This window comes from Puntigrus tetrazona, chromosome 1 (assembly GCF_018831695.1).
Source record: "Puntigrus tetrazona isolate hp1 chromosome 1, ASM1883169v1, whole genome shotgun sequence".
Lineage (NCBI taxonomy): Eukaryota > Metazoa > Chordata > Actinopteri > Cypriniformes > Cyprinidae > Puntigrus > Puntigrus tetrazona.
In genome coordinates, this window is record NC_056699.1 from 22,515,074 (window position 1) to 22,536,277 (window position 21,204).

At 40.9% G+C, this 21,204-nt stretch overlaps 1 protein-coding gene and 1 long non-coding RNA gene across 2 annotated transcripts; both read left to right on the top strand.

Annotated features, from left to right (window-relative positions):
• The first annotated feature begins 392 nt into the window (after positions 1-392).
• On the top strand, positions 393-3,537 carry sox1b (SRY-box transcription factor 1b). The gene has a single exon (XM_043252254.1). It carries the CDS (start codon positions 1,936-1,938, stop codon positions 2,941-2,943), a length of 1,008 nt encoding a protein of 335 aa, XP_043108189.1. The 5' UTR covers positions 393-1,935; the 3' UTR covers positions 2,944-3,537.
• A 7,511-nt stretch (positions 3,538-11,048) lies between these two features.
• LOC122350977 lies at positions 11,049-15,415 on the top strand. Its single transcript, XR_006251667.1, has 3 exons — positions 11,049-13,311; positions 13,520-13,543; positions 13,738-15,415. It is a non-coding gene; the product is annotated as an uncharacterized LOC122350977 (long non-coding RNA).
• Positions 15,416-21,204: the final 5,789 nt, after the last annotated feature.

Sequence of the window (21,204 nt, forward strand, 5' to 3'; positions counted from 1 at the left end):
TATATATATATATATATATATATATATATATATATTATTTTTCTTTACTAAATAGCTATAATTGTTTTGTTTTTTCTTTTGCTGCTGGCACAAAAAAAAGAGTATTTTCCAAAGATTAAGATTTTATCTCACACTTATTTTCGATGGACACTTACAGTTAGTCCTTCTTCCATTGATTTAAATGGACTGTATCTGGAGATCATTGCTAAACCAGTTGTGTAATCCTACAAATACCGCGTAATTGACTAATGGCTACGCCTTTTCCACTTTCTCTGATGGGTATGATGATTAACACATTAACTCCGCGATATTTATTTTTCGCTTCAGTTCGCAATTAATGAAGATATTCCGAGCAACTCTTCTGTGAAATCTGAGCGATGCGCCTGCTACTCCCTCCACGCCTCCGTTCAATACCAACACCTTTTCACGTTTCAACGGGGTCTCCAAAGAACCTCAGAACATATCCCAAGCTCCTCTGTGATCCTCTGTTTTCAATAACTGTCGTGCACATCTAACTCGGACCTATAAATGTGTGATTAAACTGTAAAATAAGTACAAAGAAAAGGGAACTTGTTGGGGGCTTCGTGTGTCTGCGTCCAGTAGACGGCGATCACAGTCTGTAAATTGATGTAGAGAACGACATAACTACATTTTGACTTTTTATCTCAAGCTTTTGGTGACAAAACTAATGGGAGTCAAAACAAGAGCAGTGAACGTTTTAGTACGGGCTTCACTAATGCGGGCGGTCTTGTCACCTTGTTTCCCGTCATATCGAAATTAATAGAGGATTATTATTTTTCATTATTTATAGTTATCGTTTCATTCATTTGGATGAATTCAGACTTCATACTTGTGATATTGCATAGAGGCAAACTTTCGGATAACAATGGAAAAAGCGCGGAAAGAGTCAGGTTACACCAATTACTTTGATATTTTTTTGTTTTGTTTTTTTTGCACACTAACAAATTTAGCTGTTCCCCACTTTGCACTTGATGACAAAAGGGCACACATGGTACATGCACTGGGCGTGAGGCACCTGTTTCTTAGCAACCGTCACAACAGGAAAACACCTGTGGCATCAATTTATTCAAAGGGACTAGTGATAAATACTGGAAAGCTGCGATAAATACTGGAAAGGATACCGAGAACCCGAGGCCGCCTATATATAAAATATTCTATAAAACGTGTTTGCTGCGACATTTCTTTCTTATTTGGGACTTTTCAATTCACCTTTACGTATTGTGGTTGAAGTGACAGAAAAAAAAAAGTTTTTCGATACAATTATTGCGGTTTACTTAAAGAGATTTTTTTTTTCTGGTAGAAAACCATATATGCTACTTCACAATAAAAACCATTGCTTGTTAAAAGTTCAGGCTCCGGCGTTTCAAAACGGACAAAAAATATTCCGTGAAAAAAAAATTACTGATTTATTGTTTATTCCAGCGAAAATGATCGTTTGGAGATCGTTTACCCCAAATAACATTTGTCAGCAGTGGTTTATGGCCAACTGTTTACCTTCCGCGCGCCGCAGAAAGACCCTTCAGCTGCGCCTGTAGCGCGCGCGCTGCGTCACCTGACCGCGAGCCATATGCAAATCTGCCCCGTCCTCAAACGCCATTGGCTCTCTCTCACTCATTTATTCCCTGTCAACGCGCATCACATGGCCGCTCTCCCACTAACTTTTCAAGCCCGCCGCTGAAAGTAGCTCAAAGACAATTCTGCACTGGATGTGAAAATCACCCCGAGAGGAAGTTAGAATAAAACAAAGGGAGACGAGCAGCCGCAAAGTTACTCTCTATCCTCTGTCTGGATTGTACCGATCCTGTTCCAGTGGCCTCTTTTGTTATTAAGAGGTTCTGCACGTGCGTGCCTGCCAGGAAACGGGGGACGCGTGAATGTTTCTGTGTGTGAGCTGAGTTAGTTAAAGCCAGGTGAATGTATAGCATGATGATGGAAACGGACTTGCATTCCCCGGGACCCCAGACTAACACAAACACGGGCCACACGGGACCCAACGGCGGCGGCAAAGTTAACCAAGACCGCGTCAAGAGACCCATGAACGCGTTCATGGTGTGGTCTCGGGGTCAGCGCAGAAAAATGGCTCAGGAGAACCCAAAGATGCACAACTCGGAGATCAGCAAGCGCCTCGGAGCCGAGTGGAAAGTCATGTCCGAGGCGGAAAAGCGACCCTTCATCGACGAGGCGAAAAGACTGCGCGCCATGCACATGAAGGAGCATCCGGATTACAAGTACCGACCCCGGAGGAAGACCAAGACGCTGCTCAAGAAGGACAAGTACTCGTTGGCGGGTGGCCTGCTCGCCGGATCCGGCGGCGGAGGCGGCGTGGGGCTGGGAATGGGTGCAGCGGGGGTCGGCCAGAGGTTGGAGAGTCCGGTGGGTCACGGCGGCGGCACCGCGGCGAGCTACGCGCACATGAACGGCTGGACCAACGGCGCGTACTCGGCCGCGGCTGCAGCCGCGATGATGCAGGAGGCTCAACTCGCCTACGGTCAGCACCCAGGCACCGGGGCGCATCACCACCACGGCCACCACCACCATCCACACAATCCCCAGCCCATGCACCGCTACGAAATGACGGCGCTCCAGTACAGCCCCATCTCAAACTCTCAGAGCTACATGAGCGCCTCGCCGTCAGGCTATGGGGGAATATCCTACGCGCAGCACCAAACCTCCAGCGTGGCTTCGTCTGGGGCCATCGGCACGCTGGGCTCGCTGGTGAAATCGGAGCCGAGCGTAAGTCCTCCCGTTACGGCTCACTCTCGAGCCCCTTGTCCCGGAGACTTGCGAGAGATGATAAGCATGTATTTACCGGCGGCGGAGGCAGGGGACCCGTCGGTTCAGAGCAGACTTCACGCTGTGCCGCAGCACTATCAAAGTCCCGCGACGAGCGTTAACGGAACCGTTCCACTGACACACATATGAACAGATCTCGCATTCAGACTCGAATAACCAAATATTTACCTCTTTTAGAGCATAACTACCTTTTTTTGTACAGAATGTCTGTTCTTGTAAATTTTGAAGGTGATATTATTTAAATATAATACTTAAACTGAAGGGATGTTGTCTGAATAATTTGTCCGAAATTACACAATATGCGTGAGCTTTACACATTTGCGAGGGATTAATTCTTATTTTGTATGTATGTGTGTGTGTGTGTGTGTGTGTGTGTGTGTGTGTATTTGTGAGAGAGAGAGAGAGAGAAAAAGCGAGTGAGAGAGACATGAAAAGAGTGAGTGCTACAGTGTAAAATAGAGTCACAATGACAACGTTTTTAAAGTTTTCTAAGATTTTTTCTCGATCCCACTTTGATTTGTCAACACGTGAGTTACTGTATTTGATCTATTCCTTATTTGTTTGTTGTATTTTTCCTTGTACATTGTGAATATATTACAGAGAAAGATCGATACACATTTGTAAATATAATTCGGATTTGCCAGGATGAAAGGAAAACGTTTTGCGTTGATGTGAGAATAAATTTCACTGCTTTTGCTCTGATTCTGCAAAGTTAGTTTGCTGTGTTGTTTTGCTTTTTATCCCATGGGACTCGCGATTAAGCAGATGGAGACAGAGTTAATGAGCCAAACTGAAAACGTTTGAAAGCGGGCATATTCAGTTGCGCTGTCTATTTGATCAAAACTCAGCTTTTTTTATTTAAATATATTGGGACAGAACCGTGTGCAAAAAATAGGAAACATTTTAAGCAGATGATTATTCTAATTATATAGGTATAAATATAAACAGGTATTTATTATGTGGGCAGTCAAATAAAATCTAAAAGCATAACCAAAATGGAAACTGAAACATCTGTGTCAGATCTGCCGCAAATCATATCAACTGATTTTAAAATAAAACTAAAATTTGATAAGACACTGCGCGGATATATGATTATTAGCACTATTATAAATCACGTTTTTAATTCGCGTTATTACATTGCTATACGATTTACTTTGGCAAATTATTTAGGTTAGACACGAAGGCAGTAATGGTCTCTTTAAATAAGTTTTTGCTCTCCGCTCAGGCTTGAAGCTCGCGGTCGTGTCTGTCTAAATAAAACTACTTCAGATCGCCGGATAATTGCTATTTATTAGATGCCGCTATTTTTTGTCGAGCGCGATCATATGCTTTAATCACGGCGAAGCTATTTCACGGTAATGAAACCTTCTGTGTTTTCTTAATTCGGGATGCTTTCCGTGACGTTGTTGTTGTGTCTTCACGCATGTGACGGAGGTCAAAGTTCAAGACCTCTCGAAATAAAGAGTGCCCAATGAAAAATGACGAACGGCAAATAGAGAGCGAACTGCATTATTCACTGTTCAATGGACCAAGCCCTGTTTTTCCCCCCCGTGAGCCCCGGATTGCGCAGACATACGCTTTAAATCCGCTCCACTTCAATTAAACCCGCCCGGGTAACCCGCGAGCCACTCGTGACGATATTTACCGGATATGGAATAATTGCGTTCTAAACCCGTGAACGGAATTAAAAACGTTAGTTTTATTTCCACTTTTGATATGCAGTTTAAGAAGAATTTTGCTTGTTTTGTTTTGTTTTTTTTCCCCCCGCCTTCCGGCTTAATTGTTTTTGCTAAAACTGACAGCCTAATTTTCTTATAATTGAATCACCGGTGGGCCGTCGAGCAAATGTCGCTCGTATCCTCCGTGGGGTGTCGGCGGGATTAAGATGAATGCGGAGTGTTTTGTGTCAGGGAGAGAGGAGGATTAAACAACCCTAAAAGCTGAACCCCCGGGTCAGCGACAAGACTCTTTCTTATTACAATGACACCCACCGGAAGAGTGACGTGACGCGGGAGCTTTCTCGCAACAAGTAGCAGGATTCAGGGAGGTCTTTCAACCTCTTCTTTTCCTTTTTTTTTTTTTTTTTTTTTTTTAAACTTGGTAGAGGACCGTGAGAATGTCGACGAGGCTTTACATGAGTGTTTTTTTTTATTTAACAAAAATAGTTTATGAACAAATAACAAAAATCGCTTTTTAAAAAGGACACTTTTTTACGTGTAAATTACATTGCGTGCTTTTAATACACATTTTCCCCATGCATTTTTTTTTTTTTTTAAATAAATGCTGTTTATACATTAAGCCCTCGCATCACAGGGATGGGGCAGCACACGACATTGCTGTTCATGGCAACGCGGATTTGCATTCAGAAACAAAAAAGAGCGAGCCCGGCGCGGGCAGCCGTCCAGCAGACTGGCAACCATCGCCCCTATTCACCTCCGCCGCTTCCTGGCAGAAGAAAAAGAACGCGACCGCGGATCTCACCAATAAATCTATAACAACCAGACAGACCTTTATCACATTTACACCGCCACGTTCTGAGGCGAAATAGTCGAAACGGGCTCGTATTCTGTCGTTTTGTAAAACCGGCGATCCTTTGCACTCGCTGTCCTAAATGTTTCTAATTAGCATCGGGTTTATCATACCCCTGCATATTTTCTTGCCTCCTCGGAAAAAAAAAGCTGGTTGCCGTTCTGCTACGGAAGATTACGGAGACAGATTGCAGAGGACGAATGTGCGAAGCCAGATTAGCGGGGAATAGAAACAGCAACTGGGCCAATAAATTCCTCGCGCGGGCCTTATCGTGCAATTACACGTTGACACGTTTAACAATCTCGCGGTCTTTTTTTTCCTAATCCACAAACCCTCCAAGAGGCACGAGACGTTACGCGCTACAGACGTGGTTGAATGTTTACTGAATAAACGCGCTCCACAAAATATCATATTTTAGAGAACGGCTTTCTTTTCGACGTTATTCCCTCGCGTTCAGTTTTATTTGTCTGCTTTATCGCGTCTTACATCAAACCGATGCGATGTTTACCGCACGTGAAACAAAAGATAAGATTTCCTTATGCGTGTTAAACGTGCCCTTAAGATCTGCACGAGGTCGCTAAAGCAGTATATACTCGAAAGTTCCCTCAAAAATATACAACGTGGGATTGTTGTACAACTCGAGGACCTGACATCAAGGAGAAAGATAGCGATGACATTTAACACTCCCGCTCAAATTTCCTTTGCTATCTCACTTTAGCTTATTAAGCCGGTCCACGTGAAATAACGCTTTCGATTGTGACTCGGCCCGCCTCGTATAAGGCTTCGTGAACGCCGTTTTAACCAACCCGTACAGTTTAAATTGGCTTTGCGGTTTACAATGACTTAAAAATGAGCTAAATGCATCGTTTATTAAGCGCGTCTTTGTCTCTGAAAAACTAAACGCGAGGAGAAGGATCCCGTTAAGCACATAATGGGTTTACGAGCGGTCCGAGGCTCCGGTTTATTTGCAAACGCGTTCACGTTACGACGCGGGCCACTACGTGCGACGTTTAGGAAGCCCGGCCACCGGTAGTTAGCGAGTTATCTCTTTCTCTCGGTCTCTTTCCCCGCACGCACACACTCTCGCTTTCCCCCCGTTACCAGTGTCCGCCTGTGCGGGGGCCTGCGGCGAAGTGATTGTGAGAGACTCTGCTGGAATTTGGCAGCGTGGCGGCTTTGGAACGGCGCCCCACGCTGACTGTCATTCAGCGGGCCCGCGCGACTCACTGCGCCGTTGGGAAGTGTCGCTCATCCGTGCACTCATTGGCCTTACAAAGCTGATTACAAGCATCAGCGAATTCCTGAAGGCAACGAGAGGCGATGCAGGTGCGCGAGAGGGTAAGTTCCTGGTTGGAACATTCGCGAATGAAGCTGAAAGTTGTGAACACCCAGAACGGCCTCACCCAGTAAGACTTGGAGATGTAGTTCAAAGTGCTAAATATTTACCGTTTCTGAAATAACTTTTCTCTCTCTCTCTTTCTGTGTTATTGGGAGATTTAAAAGCCTGTACTGGAGAAAGTAGCATTGACTTTTTTTTTTTTTTTTTTTTTTACATTTTGTGGAATTAGGAATTACTTGAATATGCATCTAAATTAAAATAAGTGTATTGTTTTTAAAGGAATAGTTTTCCTGACAATGTTGGCATGATGCAAATCTCGTTGAAATGGCTTTTGTTTTAGAAAGAAATAATAGGCCTATTAGAAAAATCTTTGGACGTAAACGAACATGCAATTAATATTATTAGACAACAAAAAATATATATATCAAATAATAGTAATAATAATTGAGGTCAGGTGTTTTTACTTTGTAAGAAAAAGCGGTCTACGTGTCGATCCGTTACAAAAGAAAACTTTTGGTTATTCGTGACTCAAAAATATTTGACCCTGAAAAATAAGTTTGGAAAGTTTGAGAAAGATAACATTTTTATACCTTTTTACATGTGTTTTATGTAACTAGGTTTACTATATATATGTCTATTTTTATCTCAGGCAGTTGTAAAAAAATTTTTTTAAATCGCAAGCCAAGGTCAAAATAGCCTCACGTCTATAGCAATCTCATTATTCTGCATCTGCCCTACTTTTCAAGAGCTGAGAGCAGAGTTATAACTGCTATCCTTAAGAATGCCACTTATGTCCACAATTATGTGAGTGTGGGTTTAATGTATTTGAAAGCGTTTTCAGAACAGAATTAGTTAGTCACATAGGCGTTGGCTCAAACCGAGAGCGATCACTAGATCATTGGAATCGCTCGACGTCTCTTCTTCATCAAGTTCCTCAAAGGGAGATCCGTCACCTGAGAGTTGTCACCCTACTGTCACTTGCTGATTAACGGACAAAAGAGGTCTCCCGGACGGTCTATGGCAGCCAGTCAACCAGAACGGACTATGCAAATAGCCCGGAGAAGGCGAGAAGATGGCGAACAGTGCTCTCAATTGTTCTTTGGATTTCACAGCTTTTCCGCGCGCAGCTGCATCTCTGTAGTTACCCAGGATACTATTTTGCATTCGCGAGCGCAAGCCTAAAAGGTCTCAACTAAAAAGGCATCTGAAACTGTTCAGCTTAAACAAGTGGAAAGATTTACTTATACATAGAATTGAAAAGTGCAAAAAATGTAAGCAAAACTATACTTTACAATATCATACAGACCAATAACCGGTTAAGTGGATGCCTGGAGCTGTCCAGGTGCTGAAATCCAACCAAAAAAAATTCCAAAGCTGAAAGTCGTGGCTTACACACTTTCTTACTCTTCACAGTATTGGTCTATTAGGTTAGTAATGTGTTTTTAGTCTGGCAGAAGAATATTATAGGAATTTACATATTTCAAATGTCAGCTAATTTAGGACAGGCGGCCACTGTCTCAACTCACCTATCATTATCCACCTTACAAAATAACATTATATAACTCGATCTCATAAACGCGTGTTTCATTGGCACTATTTTCTGGAGTATATGCACTCAAAAACTGCGTATAGTATGCACGCCAGAGTCAGTTTCTGCGTATAAATCGTGCTATAGATACGCATATTCACACAAAATAGTTTACAATAAGTATTATACACGTTTTTGTCCTCAATTCATTCGTTTTGTAAGGGGCAGGGCATAATACTGTAATACTGTTCATAACATATGCAATTAAAAGATGTCAGCCTTTTTCTTTAGTGCTGACCAAAGGGCAGACTGAAGTAATATTTGCAAGTTTTCCGTTCACCCTTTTTTATTTTATTTGATATATTTTTTTAAGTGCTCTCTCTCACACTCTATTTCTCTATCGCCCTTCCACCATTTGCAATTGACTGCAATTTTCTGTTGGCCGGTGGGTAAAACCTCACCTCTTCTGGCTCTTGCCAAAAAATAAAAGGCTGTAAATTAGCCCAATTTATGATGCCTAGTGTGTAATTCTGTGATGCTTCCCATGAAGTGCCAGCGGGTGAGGGTACAAAAAAACAGCCTGAACATTCTGTTGCCCCGTGGGGCAGTTCATTAGCACATAATAACCTCTTAATCATGAGATGAAGACAAAGTCTTCCTCTTGTATAGTGCCATTTGGTACTTTCTTGGTTGGAATAGAGTTTAGGGTGGCACACACCCCACTGTGGCCAATAGGCATTACGCCCATGAGTATTTGTGTGGGAGTAGTTGTGTGCATGTTTCTTGAATATTTCATGGGTTTCTACGGTGTATGTAAATCCTCGGCTTTGATTTAACCACAAGCATGTTATTGAGAACAAGGCACACGCAAACACACTGCCAGTTTTATCCAAAGTGAAATGAACCTTAAATGATATGATGTAGCCTAATGGTTAAAGTTCTGCTAACTAAATGGTTGTAGATTCAATACAAATTCATAGTATTAAGCGTAATTTAAAGGGGGAGGATGCTATAGCTCTTCTTGCGAGTGTTCAGTTAGTTCTCACTCTTAACTAATGGAATACAATGTTTTAATATCCAATGTTTCTTTATCTAACGGGTCAAGCACAAATTGTTGTTTTTGCATCCAATCGGCAAGCATCGATAAAACCGTTTGTGGGAGGATTGAGCAGAACTGGAGCAGATGAGGAAAGCTTGATGGCTTTTCAAGAGCATCGCAAAAAAAAAAAGAAAAAAAAAAAAGATAATAAAGGCAAATAGAGAAGAGAAAAAAGGGAAAAGTGTTAAAAGAGTGTGTACGATCTAGGAATAATAAAGGTAGATAGCAATTATCCCTGAGGTCCATCTTCAACGTTTCCAACCCCGAGAGAAGCATCAGAAGAAAAAACAAAAAATGAGTAATAAACTCTATGAAATAATGTGTAATAATAACAACAATTTTTCATGGGTTTGAAAGAAGTATTCTATTATTTCAAAGGCTTCATTTATTTAATAAAAAATGTAGTAAACTGTAATATTGTGAAAATATATATAAAGGAATAATTTGCAATATTAATATATCTTAAAATGGAATTATTCCTGTGATGTCAAAGCTACATTTTCAGGAGCTGTTAATCCAGTCTTTAGTGTCCCATTCCACTTTTGTTGAAATTATGATACTTTAACTTTAATGTCATTAAAAGGTTCATAATAATAATAATAATAATAATAATAATAATAATAATAATAATACTTTTATTTAACAAGGACATAAATTTAATAAACATCACAGTAAATGTATTTTAATGCTACAAAAGATTTCTATTTCAAATAAATGCTGTTCTTTTAAAATTTCTATTCATCAAAGAATGTCACCCTTTGCACAAAAACATATGTAAAAACATTTTTCAACAGTGATGATAAAAGAACCATTGTTTGAGTACCAATAATAAGTGATAACAATTGAGCACCAAATCAGCATATTAGAATGATTTTTGAAGAATCATATTATCTCATTACTGTAAATGCACCCAACTTCGAAAAGCTTAAGAGATTCTATTCTTTCTATTCCAAATTTTAGTGTATACGCACATAATAAATGTACAAAGTAAATAACGTTCTACGTGCATGGCACAGACTTTCTGACCCTCATACACAGACACTTTAGAGGGGTTTGCAGGGAAGCTTTAAAGGGATGTACAGGTCACACACACACACACACACAAGTGACAGTTTATCCCTGATCTGGGGTCAAGTCTCAATCTGGAAGCTCTTTGATTCTTTAAACCCCAAACCTGGGGTCTTGTTTCAGACTAGTGGAACTATATCTGTGCTGCTTGACACAATGAACTTGACAGACAACCAGATTTACCTGCCGAGGTTCTGGTTAGGGTTACTCTGCTTTTATTATGCTGTCTGAAAGAGAACAGGTAATGGAGTCTGAGGCGAGGTGGAGGACCGCAGACTGCGCCCTTTATTCAGCTCTCCCTTGATTACCTGAAACTCGGGTAATTGCGGCGGCTCTATTTCAGAAGCTGTTTACCCCTTCAGAAATAATCATCTGATCAGTCTGCCCTCACCTGGGGCAGAAAGAGCACCGAGCTGGCACAGCCCAACTCCCCTATCATCGTCACTGACTGTTTCGCCACACCAGAACTACTTCAATATGAATATAAGTCCATACACCAGCAGTTACCTGCCTCAGTAAAACTGCAAGCTTCCGCCTCAATACGATGACTGACATCTCTAAAATTTGCGACAATCGGCAATTTGCCAAAAACTAAGTGCTGTTACAGTATGTTTTATCTGATCGGGGGGGCCGGGAGAGGAGGGAGGGAGGGAGGGATGAGGAAAGCAAAAGAAAACCCTCTTCTAGCCTGTGGATAGCAGACCTCTTGTATTCTTGATCAGTATGCCTCTATTTGACTGTAACTATTTCCAGACCTCCTGCCTGCTTGGTTTGCCTATAGTGCAGGCCGAGCCACAATAGCGTCCCGCCGCGCTGCTCCGGCTGCCTCCATGCTTTCAGGCAGAGCAGAGCCTCGCTGCCGTGGTGATTCATTATTCCGTTGCCCCCAGTGACCGGGAGCAGGCCAAGCCCCCTCCTGCCAAACAGGCCACTAAGTGGCAAGAGACGAAATGAGTGACATTTCCTAAATGTTCTGACCTTTGTTTTCCCATTGAGTCAGTTGCCATGTAGGAGAAAAAAGTAGTGTGCGCTCTGAAAGTAGTGTGCGCACATACGCTTTTGAGCTGTTTGTTTTGCTACTGTTTGTTTTTCTAGTTAAAACACTCATCTGTTAGCGCGCCATGATGTATTGATATTTAAGTTAGGGATTGCATGAATCTAATAAAACACAAAGAAGTAATATCACAATGTGAAAGAATGCGTTTTAATAAATGAACAATTCAATAAAAGAATCTTTATGACACTAAAGAACCCTAACAACCGAATAAAGAACCCATAACCGAACCCTCTCCATCCACTTCAAATTTTCTTTAAATTATGAAATATTTTTGGCGAACCATTTTTGGTTCTTCCATGGATGTTTGCGGTTCTTCGCGAAACCATATAGAAACCAACTAAAAAGCTTTATTTTCAAGCCCATACGTGACCTGGGCATGTTTCATAAGACCCACCTATGGAATTTTATTAGCTTACAGAAATAACAACTCGATGAATTTATGAGAGATCACGGCTAATCTACTTTCAAAAATGACGTGTTTTAAATGCAGATTTTGACGCTTGCTTTTGTTCTCAGAAGTCACGCGGTATCGGACCCACCCCGCGTGCCCGAGAGTCCGCATTTGTCGCGCGTTATAAATGGCGTTGATCTCGCGCTGCGCTGCGTGCGTCTCGAATCTAAACCACGGTCGCCACTTTAAGCCGCTGACTCCAGACCTCGATAATAACATCCTGACTGCCCACCGGAGCCCCAGAAATCAAGCTTGCTACGGACGCTAGCGCTGTAGCGGCTGCTCGGCGAGACCTGTCGGTCACACAGAGCCGCGCACCCGCCGCGCTCGGACCAGCGCTAATTGGTTGACTAATTGAACTCTGCGTGCGGCTGCCCTCCGTTCTCGGTAATCAACATGTGTTTCAGGCGGTGGAAGATTTCTCAAACTTCGGCTATTATTTTTTATGGCCATTTCATATTCTTGGCTTTTAATGTTCAGACACTAATAAGCTATTCATATTCGTCTTATTTAAATATCTATATAGTTTAAAAGACTTTTTACAGCTCGTTGGGTGTTCTCTGCTTGTTTATTTACTGGTCAGCTCAAAATGTACCTGATCACCAAGGCTGCAGCAAATACACAACAGCATTTCCAGTCTATCAGATAGAATTTCTCAGAAACCCTCTATCATGAAAGATTAACGTTTGTAAAATAGTAAACTCCTATTTGAAAGAATGTTCTTCAGAGACCCCCTGGAGAAATTGAAGGGACCCTCGGGTAGAAAACTCCGGACGCATTAAACATTAAGACTATTATTTTCTTTAAAATGACTGATATGTTCCTCTCTGGTGCTGCGTTTCCACACAGTAGCATCACAAATTAGATCATTTTTATATGTGTAATGTAATATAGATCATATTAGTATATCTATTGTCGATATAGCTTTTGAAATATGATTTGTATTGATCCCCCTACACAAACACACACCATATGTACATATATAAATAGAGAAAAAGAGCGAGAGTTAAACTCTGTTAAGCTACGTGATCTTTGAAAATGCAACCTCAGAATTTAGAGACCCAAACACACAAAGTCTCTGTCTCTCTTCACTCCTCACCTGTCTCTATCTTTCTCTTTCAGCTCTTTCTTTCCCTTCTTCTTGGCTTCCCTTATTCTCTGTTCTGTGGTTTGGCATCTCTCCATAGAATAGGATTCAGGAAGTTTGGCTGGCTGCGCAACCATTTCATATGCCTGTTTTACAGGGAAAGCAGTATTTGTCTTTGTGTGAGAGACAGTCACCTTCATCTCCACACAAAATCCTGTGTCTACAGCCGACCCTGACCTCTCTGTCACCCGCGTGATTCACCAGGTGCTGTACTGCATGAGTGGAGGAATCTAGCCACGGCTCTGAAATGTGAAGATGGATGTTGCAGTTATTTCTATGGTTAGACATGTTTACCGTTTTCACACTGTAACTTAAATAAGAAATAAGAAAATGAATGACATCTATTTAAGGAGAAATGTGTTTAAAAATGTCACACGGGGAAAAAAAAAAACAGGACTTTTTTTTGTAAATATATTAAAATATAAATTAGTTCTAACTTTTCATTTGTAATAATATTCCACAATATTACTGTGTTTTATTTTTAAAGGACACTGATGCAATCAAGTGGAGAGTATCTTTTTAACAATCCACAAGGTCCTTTGAAAAGCGCCGTTAAGAGAAAAAGTATTGCTGTATTGATGTCAGGAGAGGAAATTGCTTTTGGTTGCTGAAAGAATCGACACAAAGTTCTCCATCTTTCAAAAACTAACTAAATAAAAACGTTCTCAGCCTGCTTCCCGTCTTTTCCTTGACACCATGTTTCAGTTCATCGCTTTGACCAGTGGAGATGATCAAACGGAAGGACTCTGGAGAACTGAGTGGAGGTTATTTATGATACAGAGATTGACTTTGCACTATGCACTGCCACCACAAACACACAAATCAAAATCATTTTGTTTCAGGATTCTGTTTAACATGCTTGATTTCTGAACAGTCCTTTTATTAGGTGTGAATGTCCATTAGTCTAATTAAGAAAGCAGGGCTTAAAATTTACTACATTGATTTTTCGACAAAAAAAAAAAAAAAAGAAGAAGAAGCAGCAGGTTTTAGACATTGATGGGCTTTTTTTCTTTACTTGCTAGCAGTCAGGTACACTGAGGGAGGCTAATTACCTCCATAACAATAGGAAATAACTAAATGGACTCATAATGACTTACATTCAGAGTAAAGACAATGACCTGAGTCTCATCATCCAATCCAACCACATACTGTAGAGTGAGATGAGAGATACTACAATTCAACCATCTGCCCAATCGGATCAGAGCAATCAGCTTCCTAAACCATTCGCTCATTCGGCTGAGGCTCATTTCATACCTTTTAACCTCTCCTTGCTCCCCAGGCTTGGCTTTTAGTATGACAGACAAAGTGTGTAGGGAGTATCTAATGGAATGGACCCAGCGGGGTGCGGGCTGCTTTTGGGACTGAGCCGGGGCCTAATGTCAGGTGAACAGGAATATGCAGCAAGGTAGAGAGTGAGCGACCCGGGGTACCCCGCTCTTAGTGAGGGGGAAAAAAAAGTGCTACAATACTGATTTCTTAACAACTTCTTTCACTGTCTTACTCATTTTCTTCCTATTTTACCCTACCATCTTCACTCCTCGATTCTCTCCCCTCTCTCTCTGTATCATTCAAACGTTTGGAGTTAGTAAGATGTTTTTAATACTATTACAGTTTAAATGAACTCACTTTAATATATTTCAACATGTAATTAATTCATATGATGACAAAGCTGATTATCTATCCGTCTAGCCAAAATGTATACCGTCACTTTTCACAATTTAATACCATTGCTGACTAAAACGTATTCATTTATTTTCAATTTTTGTGAAATTAAAATGTTTTATTATCAGTTAAAAGAAAACGGGTTTTTGCCAAGAACATGGGATTTCAAGAATATTTATGCAAAGCTTTACGCAAAGCACTGTACATATTAACGCCTGCTTTCACTATGCACTTTTTCTTCTTTCAGATCATTGTTTCAGAGCTGTCTGATCTTAGAGTGTAAAAATGAAGCTGAACATTAAAATATTCTAAAGCAACCTTTTTTGTAGACTATCATAATGCTGTTACCTGAGAAGTGCTAAATGAACTATTCTGCTCTTTTCAATTTTTATTCTCAGCATGGCTGAAAAGATAGCAGTCTAAAACTAGGAGGATGGGACCAGCCGTTCTCATTTTGTTAACAAAATGTACTTAATGGCTATTGTGGAATCATATTTCAATGGCTGAAGTGATTGGCCTGATATTAGAAACCATTTTATTACATGAATGTTTATAGTAGTGATGTTAATTTGTAATTCAGAAAGCTCCCTGATAATACTCTGTAATCTGTAATGCAGTAACAGTGCCCCCTTTTGAGTGGAGAGGCCCTTGATCTGTAACCTTAAAATAGACCACGAGTCTGTGGGTGAGTGTGTGTGAGCTCCTATAGTTTCTGTAAGGCTTTTTTATGAACATCAACCAGTGAGGAATGCTTGAACCAGCTTTTCTTTCACTGCCTAAATCGTTACAAAATGGAGTGGGTTACATGTGAAAAAGCAAATGGTGATGATAATATTATTTCAACTGAAATGCAATAAAAGTCTCCATTTACAGATTGTATTGTGCCGTAAAGCGCGCATTAAAAGCTTCTTTGCAAAACCTGTCAGTCTGCTTCCTTGCAAACTATTGTGTTTAGCAAACCAGCTGAGCGGACAGGTGATACTAACCGTCGGCATTAACAAATAAAAACATCTCATACGACCTAAGTGGGATGTGAGACAAGTCACTAGCCAAAACATCCCAGAATTCCTAGTATCTTGGGAGCCTGCCAGAAAACGTCAATCATCTGTAAACCAATCTAACATGAGAGTAGGAGGGTTCCAGGGATCATGTTCTGGTTGGTTTAGGATCTGTGGATCTGCGCAGCACCAAGCGGCCTTCAGCGATTACTGAAGTCAAACATCAACCGTCTCACGTTAACCTCCCTCTGATGCAACCGATAAAACCTTTCAGGAGGGCAATAACGAGAAAATTCAATCAAGAGAGCCACTGTTTTATACAGCTCTATGATGGGTCTGACACATTTAAAGTGCTGCTGGATTGTCTTTATGAAGTCTCACGATGTGTATTTGTTTTCAGAAACCCTCAAACTCACTTTGAACGTGTCTATGACAGACTGCAATATTGCGTGAATCACAATCACCGGTTTCAATTACGACAGCAACGCTCTGTCTGCAGGTGACCTGATTGAAGTCTCTCGAGTCGATGTGTATCTGATGCGATATGATGTACCTCTGGGAGGGTACTTGAAGAGAGAAGAGTGTCTCGCAGATCAGAGATATCACTGATCCCATAATAATCCCATGATAATCCTACTGCGAGACAGCACTTAATCATCCTGTTTGTAATGTGATATGGATTAGGCCATTAGCTATCAGCATGGCCACTAGACTGACAAGCCATAGGCATTAATACAAGCCAAAGTGCCAGGGATTGAGCCACTGACACAAAACTGTGCTCTGTCAAACCTCCTTTATCAACAACGTACTGTACAGCAAGTCACTGTTAACGTGCCGCTTTACAAACATTCTCCAAATATTCATGCAGAGTAGGTAAATGAAAGCACTCAAACTGGTGATCAACAATGAGATCAAATACTGCTGATTACCGTATATGAAGTACCATTGAAAGGCTCACCGAAAACGCTGTAAAAACAGTAATATTTTGAAACATTCTTCCAATTGAAAACTAAACGTTTTCTATTTTAGGCTTATCTATTTCTGAATATAGTACGGTCTGAAATGTAATTTATTCCGGTAATGGAAAAGCAGAATTTTTAGTATCCGATTTTCAGTGTCACATGACCCTTCAGAAATAATAGTAGTGCTGTTTACATTTTTGTCATACATTTTTGAGACGCATCGAGTGGAAGTGCATTCAAAAGAGGCATCATTTTGTAACGTAAGTGGTTTTACTGTCTCTTTCAATCTATTTAATAAACACTTGCTGATTTCTGTAGGAACTTGATGTTAATTTCTTTAAAACCCCTTACTGATCCTGGTCTATTGAATGATAGTGCAAATAATATAATTTAACCACATGAATTAACCATAGATATATTTTTAAATATTCTTAATTTTTTTTTAAATATAATATTAATTCACTTAAAATGCAATTATCCATTGACAAGACCGTCAATAAATCATACCAATCTCATAATCGTTTGAATTAAGATATAATAATATGGCCAAATAATGTGTGATTAATCAGCCTGGCCAACATATCAGTCCGTCTTTATTACTGATTCTGTAAATGATATTTTTCTTTCATGCACTCAGGCACCGTCCATGAATCTACGCACTCCGGATATCCCTAAACAGGTTTGTGTGTGCATATCAGTGACTCCCTGCGGTTTAATTTGAACTGTATTGTTCCTTTAATTTACTATACCTTCACACTAGCATGAGCGTCCCTTTCTTCCTGTCTGTCACACAGCCAAAGGGCAACTTTCATCCCGGATCAGGTGACTGAGTAAAGCCTCACCATATATGATCCCTGCAGCAGAGGGACCCATGAGATGATCCTGCACACACAAACGCACACATTTAAACTCAATAACATACATGCTTCATACGGTTCCCCCTCCACATACAGAGAAAATGAGAACATCTGAAAAAAAAAAAAAACGGTGCAATGACAATATAATGCAAGGACGCTGGTTTCCACAGAAATCATCGCATGTTTGTGGAAATACATTCTTCTGCTCACCTTTAAACACCTGACCCACAGCTGTATTCACTGGACTGATACAAAAGACTCCCTCAGGTTCTTCAGAATAGTTCTTATTATGTCCTGCGATGAGATCAGAGAGACCTCAGCGAGAAAAGGAGAGTTTGTATCCTAATGACTCTGCCCTGTGGTGATCTCTGGCAGCAGAGCTCAAATACATAAATTCTACATATTGTGTTGATGAATCGAGTTTGTCTTTAAAGAGCAAACCTGATCGATAGTGGTCATTCGCACCGTGGTCTGAATGGCGCTCAAGGCTACGTTCCCGCTCCAAATGAGAATGAGAAGTTGATAGGGTCAACGCGCATACACTTTTCCTTTATGCGTGCGGTGTGAGATATGCGCGCGTCGCCGTGAGACTATACTTCTTTTCACCTAAAGAGGCAGCTCAGCCTTGTGCAATCTTCGCACTTTTGATTCGAGAGCAAGATATTCCCGAACAAAGAACCGTCGCCCATTTTCTCCATCGGAAACTTGCAGCGAAAACAAGCCTTTGACTGAGAAGAAATCCTTCAGACAAAAAACAAACGGCAAAATTTGCAAGGTTAACAGACCTGGAGAAGAGAGGGGGAGAAAAAAAAAAACGCTTTAGAACGAAAGCCCAATTTACTAGGATTGTGCTCATGGCTGTCTCTTTTTCTGAAAGGAGTGCACGCACCGGTTTGCTTTCAAGGCGATGACACTAACAATAAGCTCTGGGACTGTAAACATAAACGGGACGCACCAAAAAGGTCACGGCCTAAAGGAAATGTAACAGAGTCTTAATTTTCCCAGTAAACGTGAATATCCTCCTTTATTTTGCGAGTCAACACACACACACACACACACACACAGCATCGGACGGCCATGTGGGATGTTCAAGGAGCTGTGAGTGCTATCCTGTTTACACTTTCTCAGATGGGACCCCGAGCACCTGGTAATTAAAATTGCTAATCATGCACAATTACCCATCCAAGCTCCCCACTCCGAAAGTGGCCTCTCGCACTCTCTGGAAGTGTGGGGTAAAGGGGAAGAATGTTAGTCATCTTTTGATTAGCGTTCTGTGGCAGGAGCACCTCTCACCGCAGTTTTGTCTCGCGGAGCAGCCACCGCGAAGTCATCGACAAAAGAGAGGGCGAACATCTGCTAGAGGTTGCCCGATGTTGCCAAGACCACCAGGCCAGGTGCAGATTTTTACTGAGAGAGCTCGTTCCGGGGGAAAGAAGCACGTGGCGGCACCCTTGCAGGGCAAACATCCCGACGCCGTCACCTGTTTCTTTGTGCGTCACCAGCTGAGCGTGCAGGATCCACAGCTGCCTCCAACCCAAATCCCCTTCTTGTGTTTGTTTTGCCTCCAAAACGAGTCACCTGTTTTAAGTCGCTCACCTCAGGGCCTGTTTGCAATGGAAACCGGTATTTGAACAGAAAACATACAAGCAAACATCACTACTGCTCATCGTATCGTTGCTAATAAAATCAGTAAATATATTTTAAAGGAGCAAACAAAAGGATCTAATTATTTGATTGATGTTTCAAAGGATTTTTGCAAGGTGCACTTGTCTCATTGTTAGAAGTTAACTAACATTAAATACACGCTTTTTTATTATAATTATTAATTTGGTTTAAGTAATGGCAGCACTTCAACATTACAGTGCCACAACATCTATTTTACATCCGAGTGTTACGGTTACGCTTTTATGAATATATTCAGTGCTGGGCAGTAACTGATTACATGTAATCCGGATTTTAAAAAGTATTGGTAATTGGATTATTGCATTACATTTTAAATTGCTTATAGTCTGATCGCAGTTATTTTTTATTAATTACGTGATTATTATTCAGAAAATAGCAGCATGTTATTAATAATTTAATCAAAGAATCTGACTGTGTGTCATACCATTTAGCCAGCTATATTTACATGTAAATAATTTTGCAATCCATGATTGAAAAAGCAATTCTAGATTTAAAAAGTTAGATAAAAAAAATCTGAAAAAGTAGTCAGATCCGACCAAGATCATGTCATTAACTACAATTATTATAACATGTGTGCATATATATATATATATATATATATATATATATATATATATATATATATATATATATATATATATATGTTATAATAATTATATATTAATATACATATAATGTGTGTGTGTATATATATATATATATATATATATATATATATATATATATATATATATATATATATATATATGAGAGAGAGATTTGTAATATTGATATAGCATCTATTTTGCATATTTACATATATTTGTGATTATGCATTTATGAATTTATTCTATTTAGATGTGTATACACTCGCACAAAAAAACATGTTTACATATATGTACACGCACACAAACACACAAAGACCAGGCTAATGCGTACTTTTAAAAATAAAGGTACAGTTTAAAGACTCCTAACCTTTCGTTCAGGCTTCCTTTTGGGGAGGTTCACGCTTTAATTAGGGGGGTGACGGAATCGGCAGAGCCCTTCAGAATGCATCCTGGTTAGGGGCAGTCCACGGAGTAATTAGCAAGCTAGTCGGGGAGGGCTGCGGAAAACAATCGGCCCTGCTGTTTGCTCGAGTTCGCGGCCGTTGAACCGACTTAATTGGCCGTGTAATAATGTCGACCCGAGGAGAGCTTGCGTGAAAGGGCTGTCCCGGTTCCCACAAACCCCGGGGCCAGCGCCAATCTAGCCCCGTGCTGAAAGACCGACGGGAAGAAAAGCGAAGTTAAGGATTCCGCCGTTAATTAGGCGCGCCCCGTTTCCATAGCCACACACGGCCCGGCGGGCCTGCTGCGCGCGGATCACGCGGAGCATCGTGGGTAGTCAAACTCAGGCCGGCCGCTGATTAGGGTATTGTTCCCGTGTTTATCATCGGGGATGTTAATTACTTCGGCGAATGATCGTTATTAATGAATTTCAATTGGAGGCCGTTTCGCTCATATTAGGCTTAAATGCGTTTAACCGAAGGCGCGGAAGCCTGTCGGTAATTAGAGGACAGGTCTACGCGCTCACAACAAACACAAATAGGTCATTTCCGTGAAGCAAAATTTAATTTTAGTTTTATGTTTAATAATTTGTTTTGCTGTAAACGCGTCTGCCTTCATCACGGATAAGTCTGCGTGCTTCAGAAACACACTCCATCCAGACGCGATGATGGCTGGGTGATAAATGATTAAAAAAAGAGAGAGCAAAGATTAGGCCCAGATAACTTAATTGAATTTCATTATCTGAAATTATGACATCCGTTTCAACAGCCGTGTTGTCGGGTTGTAATAGCGGCGAGCGATATTGTGAGACATCAGCATTTCTTTTCTTTGTTAAAGTAGTCACTTTACAAAGAAATCGCAACAAACAAAGGTTTGTCGTCTTTCTGCTCGCGTCCGGCGTCGCGCGCGTCTCAGGCAGGAGCAGAGCGCCCTCCTCTGGCGAAGCGGGAAAGCGCGCTTTGACTCGAGAGAACCCGGCTGT